Below are 14,206 nucleotides of genomic sequence, written 5' to 3' on the forward strand. Positions count from 1 at the left end.
TTCTTGACAATCATTCCTTTGGTATCTTTCTCTAGCTGCGGATGACGATCTTCTTCGTCTTCTCGCTGGTGGTGACTCCATCAGTGGAGACGCCACCGCTCCAACCCAATCTTGCAAACCCTCTGCCCTCTCCTACTACACACCCTCCATCATCAATGAGATCATTCCCAAAGAACCCGTCAAAGAACCCTCCAAACCTCCAGAGTCTAAGACCTCAAAACCGGAATCTAAACCCTCAACTTCTTCATCATCTGAAAGGACTCGCCGTTCATCTGTCGACACCTCTAAATCGTTGACAGAATCCCCAACTCAAACATCTTACAAATCCTACCCTGGTAGAGATTCCTCTTACATTTCCCCAACATCCTCCTCTTCTTATAAACCTTCCTCCTATCTGCCGTCTTCAACACCTTCAATCTCGTCTCCTTACACTCCAAGTAAGTGGCAAGAGTTGGTTGCTTCTGCTTTTGCATCTTGGCATGTGGTTTGGAGAAAATTGTTACAAACTTGATCACATTAATGTTTTGTGGAGATGTTGACTGTCATCATTTCACATTCATTAACTTTTTTGTTCTGTTAGAATTCTATGGTATGATTGTGTAATCTTTCTAACACACATTATTAGAGGTGTGGCAGACAACTTAGAATAGCATTTATGTAAGACTGTACTGTTTTGGGTGATGTTGTTTTTAATTCCCATACTGGAGTATGCCCTTCATGTATTAGCTTAGTCTGATCCCCAGACTACTACTCACAACACATCACAAGAGAATGAAGTTGTCTGTGAGGGACTCCAGCTTGGTATGTGTCTGATTCAAAGACTTTGACTATGTCTACTGCCAATGGCTTCAATGACAACATTGAAGAAAAGGGACTTTTCAGCCATAGCCACTACCGAAGTGACTCCGATATGCCCTTCGTTTATGAAAAAGCAAGAATCTAACACAGCATCCATTATTTGTTTCTAACACTTTCAGGTATCGCTGACTGTTTTGAGAATATTTAATATTTAATCCCTTTGAGATAACACAACAATCCAGCATGATTAACCCTTCTCAAGGCCCTCTAGTTTTGTATGATTTTGATGGATTCAGAACTGCACAGCAACATGCCGTATGTAGAAGAGAATTCCTTTGAACACTGTTTCTTTTCTGAGATGTTCAACTCCTGGCCTGTGAACATTTTTTTTTTCTGAGATGTTCAACTCCTGGCCTTTGAACACTGTTTCTTTTCTGAGATGTTCAACTCCTGGCCTGTGAACATCGTTTCTTTTCTGAGATGTTCAACTCCTGGCCTGTATATTGATTGATAAGAAAATGTCTGCTGTGTAGCATGCTTTATGTTGGAACATGTTTTTATTTTGAGAAACCAATAATGTAAAACACTTTTTGACTCTGTGTGTTGTTAACAAATTGACTTTTCAATTTCAGGGGCGACTATTTTTGTCCCACTTGTCTAGTTGCATTTAAAAGTGTGCTAACCTCTGAACTTCTTCAACTTTGGGAATTGTGAAATTAGTTGTCGTTATGGATTTGGGTTGGGGGATTGTCAGGATGGACATAATATGAATGTTTATTTAGTTGTGTGTTGGGTACGCCATTTTGAAACGTATTCACTGGAGGTTGACTGGCTCATTTAAGAGCCATTTGGTTTGTTAACAGCATCCTCCAAGTTCATCCAGTTTCAAAATAGAGTTATGCTTTGCAAATTGTCCAAGAGTTTTGTGGCAAACGTCTAACAAAATACCCTGCTTGATAATTTACCATTAAGGTGATTCATCATATACCCCACGCTGGATTGACCGGTATTCCTCAAGATATGGGGCCAGTGGTAAGGTAGTGTTGGCCATCTGGTGTGGCTGACACAACTTCAGAGTTTTTCAAGCGCACTGTTTTGTTTTTGTAGTTGCCATTTTAGCCGAGCACTTCATTTCATTGCTCATTTAAGCTGTTGCTTTCTCGTTGTGGAAAGCAGAGTTGTTGTTGTTTATTGTTGTTGTTTATAAAATGGCTAGCCACTGGAGCAAGACCTCAATGTTATGACATCTGGCTTTATGAATGTACTTCTTGTGTGATGAAATCTGTGAACAAGGTTACACCTGGGCCAAACTTCATAGAGCTGCTTAAGCAGACAATGACGCTTTACGTGTTTCTGCTGGGCAAAAATAAGCAGGATACCAGTCATAGATTGTACATGTGACATGGTATTTTGGCTGGTAACCTTATTCTTGTAAGCATAGTTTTGTTGTGCTTAGCTACCTTTTTGTGCCCTGGGGTCAATTTCTTGGAGCTGTTTAAGCACAAAGAACACCTTTGCACAAAATAACAATGTTATTTGTACTATTTGTGACTGGTTTCCTGCTTCTTTGTAGAAACTCGTTAAGCAAATGTTTTGCCGAATCAGTTGTATGAAGGCAGCCAATGATACAGGTCAGGCCAGGGATACAAGTCATGTTCCAAGTGTGTATAATTGAAGACAGAGGTCACAATATAAGGTCAAGTCATAGGTCATTTAGGTATGAGGTCAACATTTGAGCATAGTTGACCTATGTCCAGTGGCTAGAGGAACTGTGTGGAATGAGTTATTGCAAAAGTTTTAATCAAAGCGGTTTAAAAAAGAAGAGGGAAAAAACCCATCAGCAGCAAAATGTTGTGTTTGAAAAAGCAAAGGAGCAAGCTTTGAATAAAGAGCGCACTTTGAAATTTTAAGATCAACAGAAATACTCTAAGAATTACAAGGATCCAAAGAAAGAAGGTGCCGTAATTTTTAAAGAAGTCAATGAAAATATGTCTTAGTTTGTCAGTATATATTTGTAACAGACCTATGCATTGACGTCATCAGTCTGCCATCTTAGAGGTAAAGCAATGATGCAACATTAGAATTGCGCCTCTTTGTATGTGCGGTGCACAGGATGGGCCAATGAGCATCCTTCTGTTAACCTCTAGCCGAGGGCGCCCTAACTCAAATGACGTCATGTGCATAAGGTTTTTGTACCATTTCTAACCTTTCAGAATACTAGCAATATCAATTTGAATTCATTTCATTCACCTGTGGATTTACCATAGAGATATATATAAGAACTAGAGGGTGCACTGGCCTATATCGCGACCCGGCATGCGAGCAGGCGACCATTTTCTAAGTTGACAAAACAGGCATCGCTCAGCGTGTGTTTATGCGGCCATTTTGTAAGTTGACAAAACAATAAACACAAACGTGTGTGTTAATATTCAACGCACGTACAGAATGGCGCGCACCTGTCTCCTTGCGGTCCTGTCGTGTTTGTGCAAGAAGCATCACCAGTGCGCCCTCTAGTTCTTATATATAACTCTATGGAATTTACACACATCTTTTAATAAAATTGGTTTAAAAATGTTTTGTAATAATCTAAGTCATGTTTAAAAAAACTAATGAATTCAGCAAATTTGACCCTCAGAAAATATTTCTGTCGGATCTTGTAGTTCTCAGCAAAAACCAATAATGAAAACATAAATCAGCAGTATATATTATATAGCTGTACAGACCTGATACTTTATGGAGGCAATTGCCCAAGGCCTCTGGTCATTGCCTTGGTGCCCCTTGAAATAATCAAGTACAAATTGAAGTTTCTCTCATTGAGGTTTCCTCAAAAAATGACTGGCCCAGTTTTCCCGTTATACGCTGCATGTAAATATATCCATGGAGGAGATGGCACATCATTGGCTACAGTCTAATTGTAACAGAAAAGTTGAAACGCTCATTTAAAGTTTGGTCTAGGACCAATCACTCGGAGAATTATTAAATGCAGCTTCCTCTAAAAATGCACTCGACTTTCAAAAACTAATGAACTTATGTACATGTAATACTTTTATTGTTTTTTTGAACTGAGAAGTCTTCAAAATTCTGAAAAACCACTCCGGGGCAGTAGAATATATTAAAGCGAGACAAGTTCTAAAAAGAGCATAATCTACCCAGCAAGTAGATGTACACATGGTGTTACCGCAAACCCAATATACAGGCCTTGTAAACCAAATATACAGGCCTGGTTGGGCTTACTATTTGTAGGTGTTATTCGGAAGCTCTCATCTATTTGATGAACAAATAAACCCAGCTTTGAGTTTGGACAAGAAATGCCTGGTTCTGAAATAGAAATCAATCACACAAAGATTCACTTGTAGACTGGTTTGTTGTTTGTGGGTATGTTTTTCATGATTATTACTGAAATTGAATGATCAACTAGTCTGAAACCAATGCTGTACCATCTCCTAAGCAGGTTTTCAGCCAAGCAAATGCAAAGCAAATGAAGAGTAAGTCAAAGCGTTTCAACAACAACAAAGTCTGAATTTCGGAAGTAAAAGTGGACTTGCATGTATCAGTTTTTCAGGAGTCATTGATTTGATGTTGCCTGTGAGGCATCATGTCCTTCATCTCACTGTGATCATCCAACTCAGTGTGAGATTCTGCACAACATTTATTGGTCATTCAGTGCATGAGTATCAACCATACTTGAATCATTAGCAGTTTCAACATTCCCGTTGACCTTTCCGCCATTTTTAAGTTTGATTTTTAGTTTTTTTTTGCCTTTTTAAATAGCAGCTCAGCAAGTTTTGTGATTGGATAATAAGGGCTTTGTGGAGGATGGAAGGGTTGAGTCAGTTTCTGATCTCAAAGCAGTTGATCACATGTTCTGTGAGTGATCAGCCAAATGATCACCTGATTGATCACCTAATTCATTACCCTATTGATCACATGATTGATCACCTGATTGATCATCCTATTGATCACATGATTGATCACCTAATTGATCACCTGATTCATTACCTGATTTACTGCATGGCAGGTATGAGGCAAAGCCAGTGCCTTTGAACTGTTGCGATTGCTTGCTTGGATGCATATCCCAATGCCTTTGAACTGTTGCGATTGCTTGCTTGGATGCATATCCCAATGCCTTTGAACTGTTGCGATTGCTTGCTTGGATGCATATCCCAATGCCTTTGAACTGTTGCGATTGCTTGCTTGGATGCATATCCCAATGCCTTTGAACTGTTGCGATTGCTTGCTTGGATGCATATCCCAATGCCTTTGAACTGTTGCGATTGCTTGCTTGGATGCATATCCCAATGCCTTTGAACTGTTGCGATTGCTTGCTTGGATGCATATCCCAATGCCTTTGAACTGTTGCGATTGCTTGCTTGGATGCATATCCCAATTTAGGGATGATTTATGGGTATACATGTACCTTCCCATTTAATGTTTCTTCAAGCTTGTTCACATGCTGGAAACAGCTCAGTAAACATGATCCTATAATTAATCCTCTAATGATCAAAATTCAACATTATTTCTTATATTAATATTCTCAGTGTTTTTTAACAGACTCATTGATTTCTCTTTCATACTCACTATCCCCAACTTTTCCTCTCCTCTTTACAAACCCCTAAACCATTATCCTCTAACCACTCCACCATGAAGCTTACGATGCCCTCTTGAGAACCAGACCTGGTAGCGACACCACCAGCACCTCAACAAGAAGGAAACCGGAAGATGACATCCCCACCACCCCAACGAGAAGGAAACCGACCATCGAAGACGATACCACTTATACCTCAAGGAGTAGAAGCAGGCCGTCCACCGATGACAGTCCGTCCAGAGTAAAACCCACTGAGGAAGACACCACTCCATCGAGGCGCCGTCACAGACCGGAGTCTATCCCCGAGTCACCCTCAGTCTCTACCCCCGCTGCTACTCCTACTAATACCACCACACCGACATCTCCTAGTGAGAGTAAGTGTGGAGTAACGTTAATCCTCTTATCCATTTTCTATTTAACTTCAAAGACTTGTGAGAGTAAATGTGGAGTAACATTTTATTATATGCGGCAGCACTGGCATGTAATCCTGCTAATTTGTGTTGCCCTTCCGGTCGAAGCTCAAATCATTAAGGTGTACTTTGCATGTTCACCCATGCCAGGAATATAGGTACAAACATAAACAAATATGCCTTTTCTAAGGTGAAGAAGGAACAGCCTGTAAAAGTATTTACTATCGAAAAAGGCCAAATACACAAAAAATCGTTCTCTTTTAGGATGATGGTGTCCGCTTAGTGTTACTCTTGTGATATGTATGCGCTTTACAAGAAAATGTGTAGCTTAAACCTCTCTCATAGAGGTACCTCTTGCTGAACCTCATCTTTAATGCCAGCTGAAGCTTCTCCAATCACATTTGTAACAATAACCTGTCATCAAAGGATAGCTGTGTACATGTATGTAACTGCTATTTGGAATCATGTCGCTTTGGTAGCCGCTTTTTTAAATGTTTGTTGGTTGGTTTTGAGGGTACATTTGTCTGTTTGTCAGTTGGTATTATTGGTTTGTTTGTCTTGCTTTTATCATGAATCATGGGTAAGGGTACTTGCTTCAGGTTCTCACATGGTAAAATTAATCACTTCTTGGGAGAAGTCAGAGGGTTTGTATATTTCTGGCACTTTGGTAGCGCTGTTTCAAAAGTTGCCCAACTTTTTCCCCCATAAAGCGGATTACATAACAGAGAGGAGAAGACGGCGGAAAGAGAGAGAAGCTCAGAGAGCTGCAGAGGCAGCCGCTGCTGAAGCTGCCGAAAGTAAGACCAGATGCACCATGTTGTCTCCCTCCCCCTCCCACCACCCTGCACTCCCCCTCAGCCAGAGTCTGCCAAGTCTCTGCCTCCTTCATCTTCTTGCTGTGCCGTGTGCCACTTTTCATTGATTGTTGATCATCTCTATCGGACTAACATCCTGACGAGAGAGTGGCAGTTTTTCATCAGTTTGTGATCCCGCTGCTGCCACCAACTAACAACTTTCATGTAAATCCACAAAGTTTGCCCTAGACACCTAAAAGCCACCCATCTTGAGTGTCAAGCCTACCCTACAGCCTCTCCTACCTTTCAAAGCCGTATCTCCCTCTTCACAGCCACTCTGCAAACCTTCTACCCAACATGCATATGTCCCATCATCCTCCTCGGGCCTCAACCCGTCCACCTCCAACCACCCCCTCCCCCTGCCCTGAACCAAACCATACCTCGCAGAATACAAACCCTTTTCAATCCCCACCTACCTGACCCATCCTGCACCTGTCTACCCAAGCCAGCCTCGTTTCATCCATCTTAATGTACCTCTTGAACCACAACAAACTCCTTTCCAGCCAACCACTCCCATTCTCTCTCCTGACTTGTCGACAACATCCTCCTTATTTACTAAACCACGTTTTCCCCCATCATAGCTAACATAAAACTCATAATTAACTTTGCTGCTCTTGGATGATGCCTTTGTGTCTTCCTGATGTCTACAGAATTATTCATCGCATCAGTGCAAAACTGCTGTACCTTGATTTTGTAAAACATGTCTCTGACAGAGAGGTAATAATCATGGGTTTGATTGTACATCTGGGAATGTTTTTACAAATTCTGATGTGTATATGTAGCTTCAAGAATGCACAGGGTGTAAGGCAGCATTTTGGCACTGACTTAAGGAACTAACCTACAAATACATTTGTGAACATTCAGTTTTGATAGCAGCACAATGTATATTTTGTTCTTTTTCAACAGTATTTCTTCTGGTGTACACAATGTACTTAATAACTTTGGGTTTTGGGTGTACTAATAATTGAGCTAACCTTCTTTATAAATAAAGGTTTAACACCCTTACTGAGAAAAAAGAGAGCATCAATCCCTTTAGAATGACAGATGGTATTCCTGGAAACAAAATCAGGATAAAAGAGGAATTATTGATCTCTTACTAAAAATTATAACAATAGTGGCTTTTGACATGGCGCTCAAATCTGTCACTCAGTGACGCAACATTTGGTATTTATTTGCAAGGAATGTGGAGCTACTTTTTTGAAGTATGAGAAACTTTCCCTTAATATATAGCACCATGTTATGGTTTACAAAGTGCTGTGGCACAACATGCAGTCATTCAAACTAGGAACACCGGGGCAAACATATTTTCTTTATGATAAGTGCACTGTTTTTTTTTACGTGCATTACACAATACACAGGATTCTATCTGCTCAGCTACGACACAACATGTTCGAGGTATAACATTGTTATGTCAGTGAAAACAGTTGTATCTCAATTTCACCATAAATGATTGTTTTGCACATGAGAGGCTTCATGCAGCTCCATATGCTTTCAGGCAAACAGCCCGGACAGGGTTATACAAAGAAAACACTTGTCTACTTTCAAATTTACACAATTTTCAATTTTTTCAAAATACAGCATTCTTCGCACTGATTTCAGTACGATATATCCACACTAGTTCAGTGCTTTGTTCAATGATGTTTTCAAATGCTGTCTTTACTAATACTAATCTCATTACTAATCTGATTTTCCACTTTTTACTAAAAGAAAAGCTGCTTTTGAAATTGAAATTTAGATGTGAGAAAACCTTGTATGAGAAACTTGCTTGCATAGTGATAGGGAGGGGCTTTCAATGGGAGATTTTGGATCTCTAGGTGGCAGCAGACTTACAAGATAAATTGACATTGTTGACGTCATTCTGAGCATGCGCACATTACCGAGCACAATGGATTTAACTGGTAAGTCTGCTGCCACCAAGCATCCAAAAAGTCCCCATTAGCCTTCCTCTTTATTTCTGCACGGCTGTTTATGCTTAACTCAATGTATGGTATTATTGAATTTGCCTGCAGAGCAAACTGCCACGTTACCACGGAACTTCAAACCAGCTGATATTACCCCGCCTTTAACCACTACAGAGTGTAAGTCAAGAAGCGTAGACGCTCAAAAAGCTGTTGTATTGTAAGATTCATGTGGCTAATCCATCAAGCCCTGCCCTCGCCACATATCAACCAATCGTAGGCTTGATTATGCACTCAAAGAAGTGAGTGCGTGCAGTCAATTGATACGGGCAGCACTTGATTTGCTCATGTATTATCGCTTAACTTTGCCCAATTTTATAGTACTACTTGTGGCAGAACTCTGCGCCTAAAAACAATCGAAATAGTGGAATTGCAAGAGGGTTAGTAAGCATGGGCGTAGCTAGGACATTTTCTTTAGGGCATTGCTCTGAAACTGGGCAGTATACTTGATGGATTAGTCTAGTATTAAATAGTTCAAATTTTAACATAAAGTGCGCTGTTGTAGTTTGACTTCGCACTGTTTTAACCTAACACTTTTTTACACGGAAAAAGTGTTTTCTGAGGTTTCAAAAGCTTTGTACTTTGCAGTTATTAGATGTTTTACTAATGTCTCGAGGTGTAGACACTTTTTCAAGCTTAGCATTTCCTGAAATTGTTTGCTATCCTTGGCTCTGTTATCCGTAGATGACAGATGTCATGCATTCCAGGGATTACAATTGAGCTCAGCACTCTCCTTGTTCAAATCCTATATGTACACATCTTGATTCTTGGTTGACAGTAAGTATGTTTGCGTATCATGCTTTGATAGCATTAACTCTGAAACTGCTTATTCAATATTTCATATATAACAGATGTTTCTCATCGACGAAGGAGGACAAGAGAAGATGTTCCTGAGGAAACAGGTAAAGTTAACATTCTTGCATTTACAGTTTGTTCGCCCTGAAACATCAGTCAAATTATCAACAAAAGTCTACACCAGCCCTTGTACTTAATTAAATATTCTTGCTTTTTGTTCAAGGGTAGCATATCATTCTTGTTCTTTAAAGTTACTATTCAGTATGGTTTTATCAAAATGGGCACCGATTTCATCAAGCCTTTACCCAGATGTATCATGCTTAAGGGGTGACCCTTTGCACAGTTTTTATTTCAGAAAAAAACTGTTAACTGTGAGCTAAGTAAAAGATTGCTCTCCATTTTTGTTATCAGAGGAGCGATACAACAATGCATAATGTCCATTGTGAATGGCCACATTAGCTGTCAAACATGTCAAATCATCTCAATCATTTCAAAGTACACTTTTGCTTGTGAGGCTACTCGGGATGTAAGCAAGAGGCAAGAGGCACATGGCCTTAAAATGTTCAATACCTTGTTGGTGCTTTGGTTGTATCAGTTGTCTGCAATAGGCCCCTAACGTGATTCAGTCGCTACTGAGGGCATCAAATCTGACACAGCATCAATGATGGATACATTTTGAGACAAGAGAAAGAGTTGTTGATGTTCACACTATTTTTATGATTTTTCTTACAGTTTCAACAAACATAACAAGTAGACCTGCTGAGGTGTCATCACCAGTTGAAAATGGAGGTATGTCGACACAAAGTTTTGAACTTTTAATAGAGTGTCATTTATCAGAACATGTAATTTCTATTGTGTTCGGAGTTCTGAGCATTACTGAAAACAAAGGAATTACCTGGTAAGTCACACTAATTTATGTATAATTAAAGATGTCAGTATGTGCAAAATTTATGTCCTCTGCATAAGGATTTATTTTTCTTTTGAGAACTGATGGTAAGCTTTTAAAGTTGCTAATAGTGGATTCTGTTTGTTGTAGTATTTGTTATTGATGTATTTTTATTTTTTGACGACCACAAACCACCAGCTGTGCTTGATGGGTTAGCCTCATTCAATATGGTTTTAAATCAATCAATCAATCAATCAATTAACAAATCAATTTTTTTGATTGATATAACATGGAGTGGTTTTGTAGGCTTTGATGTACAGTATCCAATTTTAAAATGTTTATTCATAATTTATCTTGTCTTAATAATGATGACTCTTTATCCAGATGTCAGTTCTAGCTCTTCTCGGAGACGCCGTCGTCAGTCCAAGGGTGATAAAACCCCCACGGAGAGTAAGTGACTGTCGGCATCTTGGGATTAAGATTCATTAATCCAGTTAATCCCAAACCCTTGTAATCAAATCTTGTCCTCTTTACTTTATAAGGAAACCACTCTATTGATACTACCAAAAAGGAAGATAACGCACTCAAACAAAAGGAAGATAACGCACTCAAACAAAAGGAAGATAACGCACTCAAACAAAAGGAAGTCTAGTCTGAAATTGTACAGTCACATTCTTATCCTTCTGAAATTTATGTGAACACAAATTCATTGTTTTTGTGTTAATCGGTGTGCTCTACGGTCAAATTCATTTTTTATTTTCAAAATGATGGAGTCCTTATGAACAAAGAATAAAATATTGCTATTCTCTAAACCTCTCATTAAAATGGTGTAAAATAACATGTTACTTGAAACGTACAGAGTGAAGTGTAAACACTTTCTTCTTTATTTCTTCTTTCTCTTCTTTCTCTTGTTCTATTATTTTCAAGAACAGGAAAACAATGTTTCTGGTCACCTTTTGCTGGAGTGTGTTTGATCTTTTTAAGAAGTCTTTTTCCTGACCAGTTTTCCCCCAAACTATTCCGGGATCCATTGGTGAAGGTGTCAAGATATTCTATTGTGATCTTTAAGACCATTTTAAACCATCAATAACAACAAATTGAAGCTTTTATAAATGAACACTGTTCATTTTACTGATTAATATTTCTGTAACAATCTAATTAATTTGTATGAGTTTAGATACAATTCCCTTTAATTTTCTCAATACTCAACTATTTACACTCAATTTTCCATCTAATTGTTGTATTTTGGTATAAACTTAGGCTAGTATTTTCACCATAAAAACATTAAGTTACTCACTAATTATTCATAAGGTCTTATGGGCTTACCAACCAAAAGTAACTACGGTTTTAAATGCAAACCAAGTTTGATGACCTCATGTTTCGACCATTCCTTGTTTTGATTGTAAATCAGACTTCCTTTAGTAAATCTTTTTTAAAAACATAAGGAAGCAAAAAGTAAAGTACATAAAACTTAACACGATTCAAAACAAAGATTATTTTAGTTTTAAAAACATATTAAGTACTTTTATAAATAGTACTTTTATAAATATTTAGTACTTTTGTACTTGGTACTCACTCCCCATTACCATCCTGCATGCAATCTGATATAGCATTTACAGCGGTACTACCCAGACAGAGAATAAACAGAAAACATTATGAAGGTAACTTGTGCATTCTTAGATCAACTCTGCGCTGTTTCAAAAAAGAGCAAATAATTTGTTGCTGAAAAATTGGCGGCTGTTGAAATTCTACAAAGCAAGCTTTAGACTGTTAGTTCAGTGTTGTGGTTGCAGTTTGTATCTGTCATTGACTAGGAAGTTTGTGGATAAATTTAAAGAGCTGTACCTTATTAAAAAGTTGAACTAGGCTAGGTTTGATGAGTGTGTTAAGTTGAACTAGGCTAGGTTTGATGAGTGTGTTAAGTTGAACTAGGCTAGGTTTGATGAGTGTGTTAAGTTGAACTAGGCTAGGTTTGATGAGTGTGTTAAGTTGAACTAGGCTAGGTTTGATGAGTGTGTTAAGTTGAACTAAGCTAGGTTTGATGAGTGTGTTAAGTTGAACTAGGCTAGGTTTGATGAGTGTGTTATGCTTCTGTGATGCAGGCTAGGTTTGATGAGTGTGTTATGCTTCTGTGATGCAGGCTAGGTTTGATGAGTGTGTTATGCTTCTGTGATGCAGGCTAGGTTTGATGAGTGTGTTATGCTTCTGTGATGCAGGCTAGGTTTGATGAGTGTGTTATGCTTCTGTGATGCAGGCTAGGTTTGATGAGTGTGTTATGCTTCTGTGATGCAGGCTAGGTTTGATGAGTGTGTTATGCTTCTGTGATGCAGGCTAGGTTTGATGAGTGTGTTATGCTTCTGTGATGCAGGCTACTTTTACCATTGCCGAGTAAAGGTTAGAATCCCAGAAGAGCACAATAGTTTTAAGTCAATGTGCCTGCTAAGCATGAACCAATTTGTTATGCAAGTTTAATGGTGTATGAATAATCTGGGGCTAATTACGTGGCTACCATAAACTACAAGTTTAGCACCAAATTTCTGCACTGCCTTCAAAGCCTAGAATGCTGAATGACGTCAATAAATATGCATACTTGTACACTCAAGCAAAGCTTCCTGTAAATGTATACTTTTGATATCAGTAAGCACTGAAGCCATTCACCTCCAAATAATACCGTAGGTACAGAGAAAAAAGGCTGTTTGACTTGAAGCTAGGATATACTTTTGGTAATTGGCATATAGCAAAGCCTTATAATTGTTCCTGTAAGCTTAAACGTTTTGCTCCCTATTTCCTTGCTCTGTAGCAGGTCTGTTGATGTGTTTTTTTGTGTGTCTTTTTGTTGTGTTTTGTTGTTGTTTGTTTGTTATGCTAGACTTTAGGCTGTGCATGTTTTATCTGTCTCGTTGAAAATGCTCTGCAACAAAAGAGTTTGAACTAATAAGTGTAACTACAACTAAAACGTTTCTTGTTAAAGGGCAGCTACAAGTGCTCCTTTAGCATAGACCCTTTGCATGTGACGTCACACGCTCAAAAAGCACCCTCACTGTGGTCAAGGAGGCATATGATTGGACAATAGCTGTTCTTTGCGTTTAAAAAGGTGTGTGTAATATCATGGAGGGGGTCTATAAGGTTAGGGTTAGGGGAATGAAACCATTCATGATAACTTTTTATCCTGATCAGGCAAAGAAGCGGAACCAGAGGATATTCAGGAACTCATGGCACCAGATTGTGAGTAACCTGCATTGAGTGGGGTGTTGGCCAGCATGGATGGAGTGGGGGTGTCTGCCAGCATGGATTGATCAACACATTGGATTTAGTTATGATTTGATTTGTTCTTATTTTGCTGTTCTAATAGCGATGTGCTTAGGAGTTTGATGCATAGCTCACACAAACTTATAAGGTAGAATCTGGAAAAGGTCAAAAGTTTGCTTAAAAATTCCAAAAGAGGGTGATAGCATCGTCTGCTTGTTGTCATTGATGCCGATGTTAAGACTCCAGGAAAGTCTCTATTTTGACTGGTTGATGAAGGAAAAGCATGAATATTAATCAAACATTTTTCTTGTAATCAGATTATACAAAATTTAACATAATTCAAGAACGACACAAAACCTGAATGAACACAGCACAAGAAAATGACTTAAGAATATTATGTTTAGTTTTATTCTGACACTGAAGTGTGCTTAGCATAGAGCTTTCCGGGTCCTGCAGAAAAGACTTACTTGGGTGGGGTTCGAACTCCAGCCTTCTAGAGCAAATATCTTAACTGCTTACCCCTCGATTCTGCACGGTGGCAGAATACAGCATTCAATTAGGTCTGTCCTCACTGGGCCAACTTGGTGATCAAGCAGTTAAGGCAAGTTCTCTAGGAAGCATTGGGGGTGGGTTCGAATCCCTCCCAAGTACCCTGTTGATTTAAATCCGAC

At 38.9% G+C, this 14,206-nt stretch overlaps 1 protein-coding gene across 14 annotated transcripts in view; it reads left to right on the plus strand.

Moving 5' to 3' along the window:
- The window catches only part of LOC117289706 (FH1/FH2 domain-containing protein 3-like), a 99,851-nt gene that overhangs the window by 59,690 nt on the left and 25,955 nt on the right, over positions 1 to 14,206 (plus strand). For 7 of the 14 annotated variants that reach the window (XM_033770945.1, XM_033770952.1, XM_033770946.1 and 4 more), the window contains 8 exons: positions 5,446 to 5,757; positions 6,504 to 6,590; positions 8,657 to 8,725; positions 9,457 to 9,507; positions 10,133 to 10,189; positions 10,671 to 10,736; positions 11,897 to 11,947; positions 13,464 to 13,511. In XM_033770945.1, the coding sequence (XP_033626836.1) occupies positions 5,446 to 5,757; positions 6,504 to 6,590; positions 8,657 to 8,725; positions 9,457 to 9,507; positions 10,133 to 10,189; positions 10,671 to 10,736; positions 11,897 to 11,947; positions 13,464 to 13,511 (741 nt within the window). The remainder of the gene's footprint in view (positions 1 to 5,445; positions 5,758 to 6,503; positions 6,591 to 8,656; positions 8,726 to 9,456; positions 9,508 to 10,132; positions 10,190 to 10,670; positions 10,737 to 11,896; positions 11,948 to 13,463; positions 13,512 to 14,206) is intronic. The other 7 variants (XM_033770947.1, XM_033770948.1, XM_033770949.1 and 4 more) reach the window with 7 other exon arrangements.

This window comes from Asterias rubens, chromosome 4 (assembly GCF_902459465.1).
Source record: "Asterias rubens chromosome 4, eAstRub1.3, whole genome shotgun sequence".
Taxonomy (NCBI): domain Eukaryota; kingdom Metazoa; phylum Echinodermata; class Asteroidea; order Forcipulatida; family Asteriidae; genus Asterias; species Asterias rubens.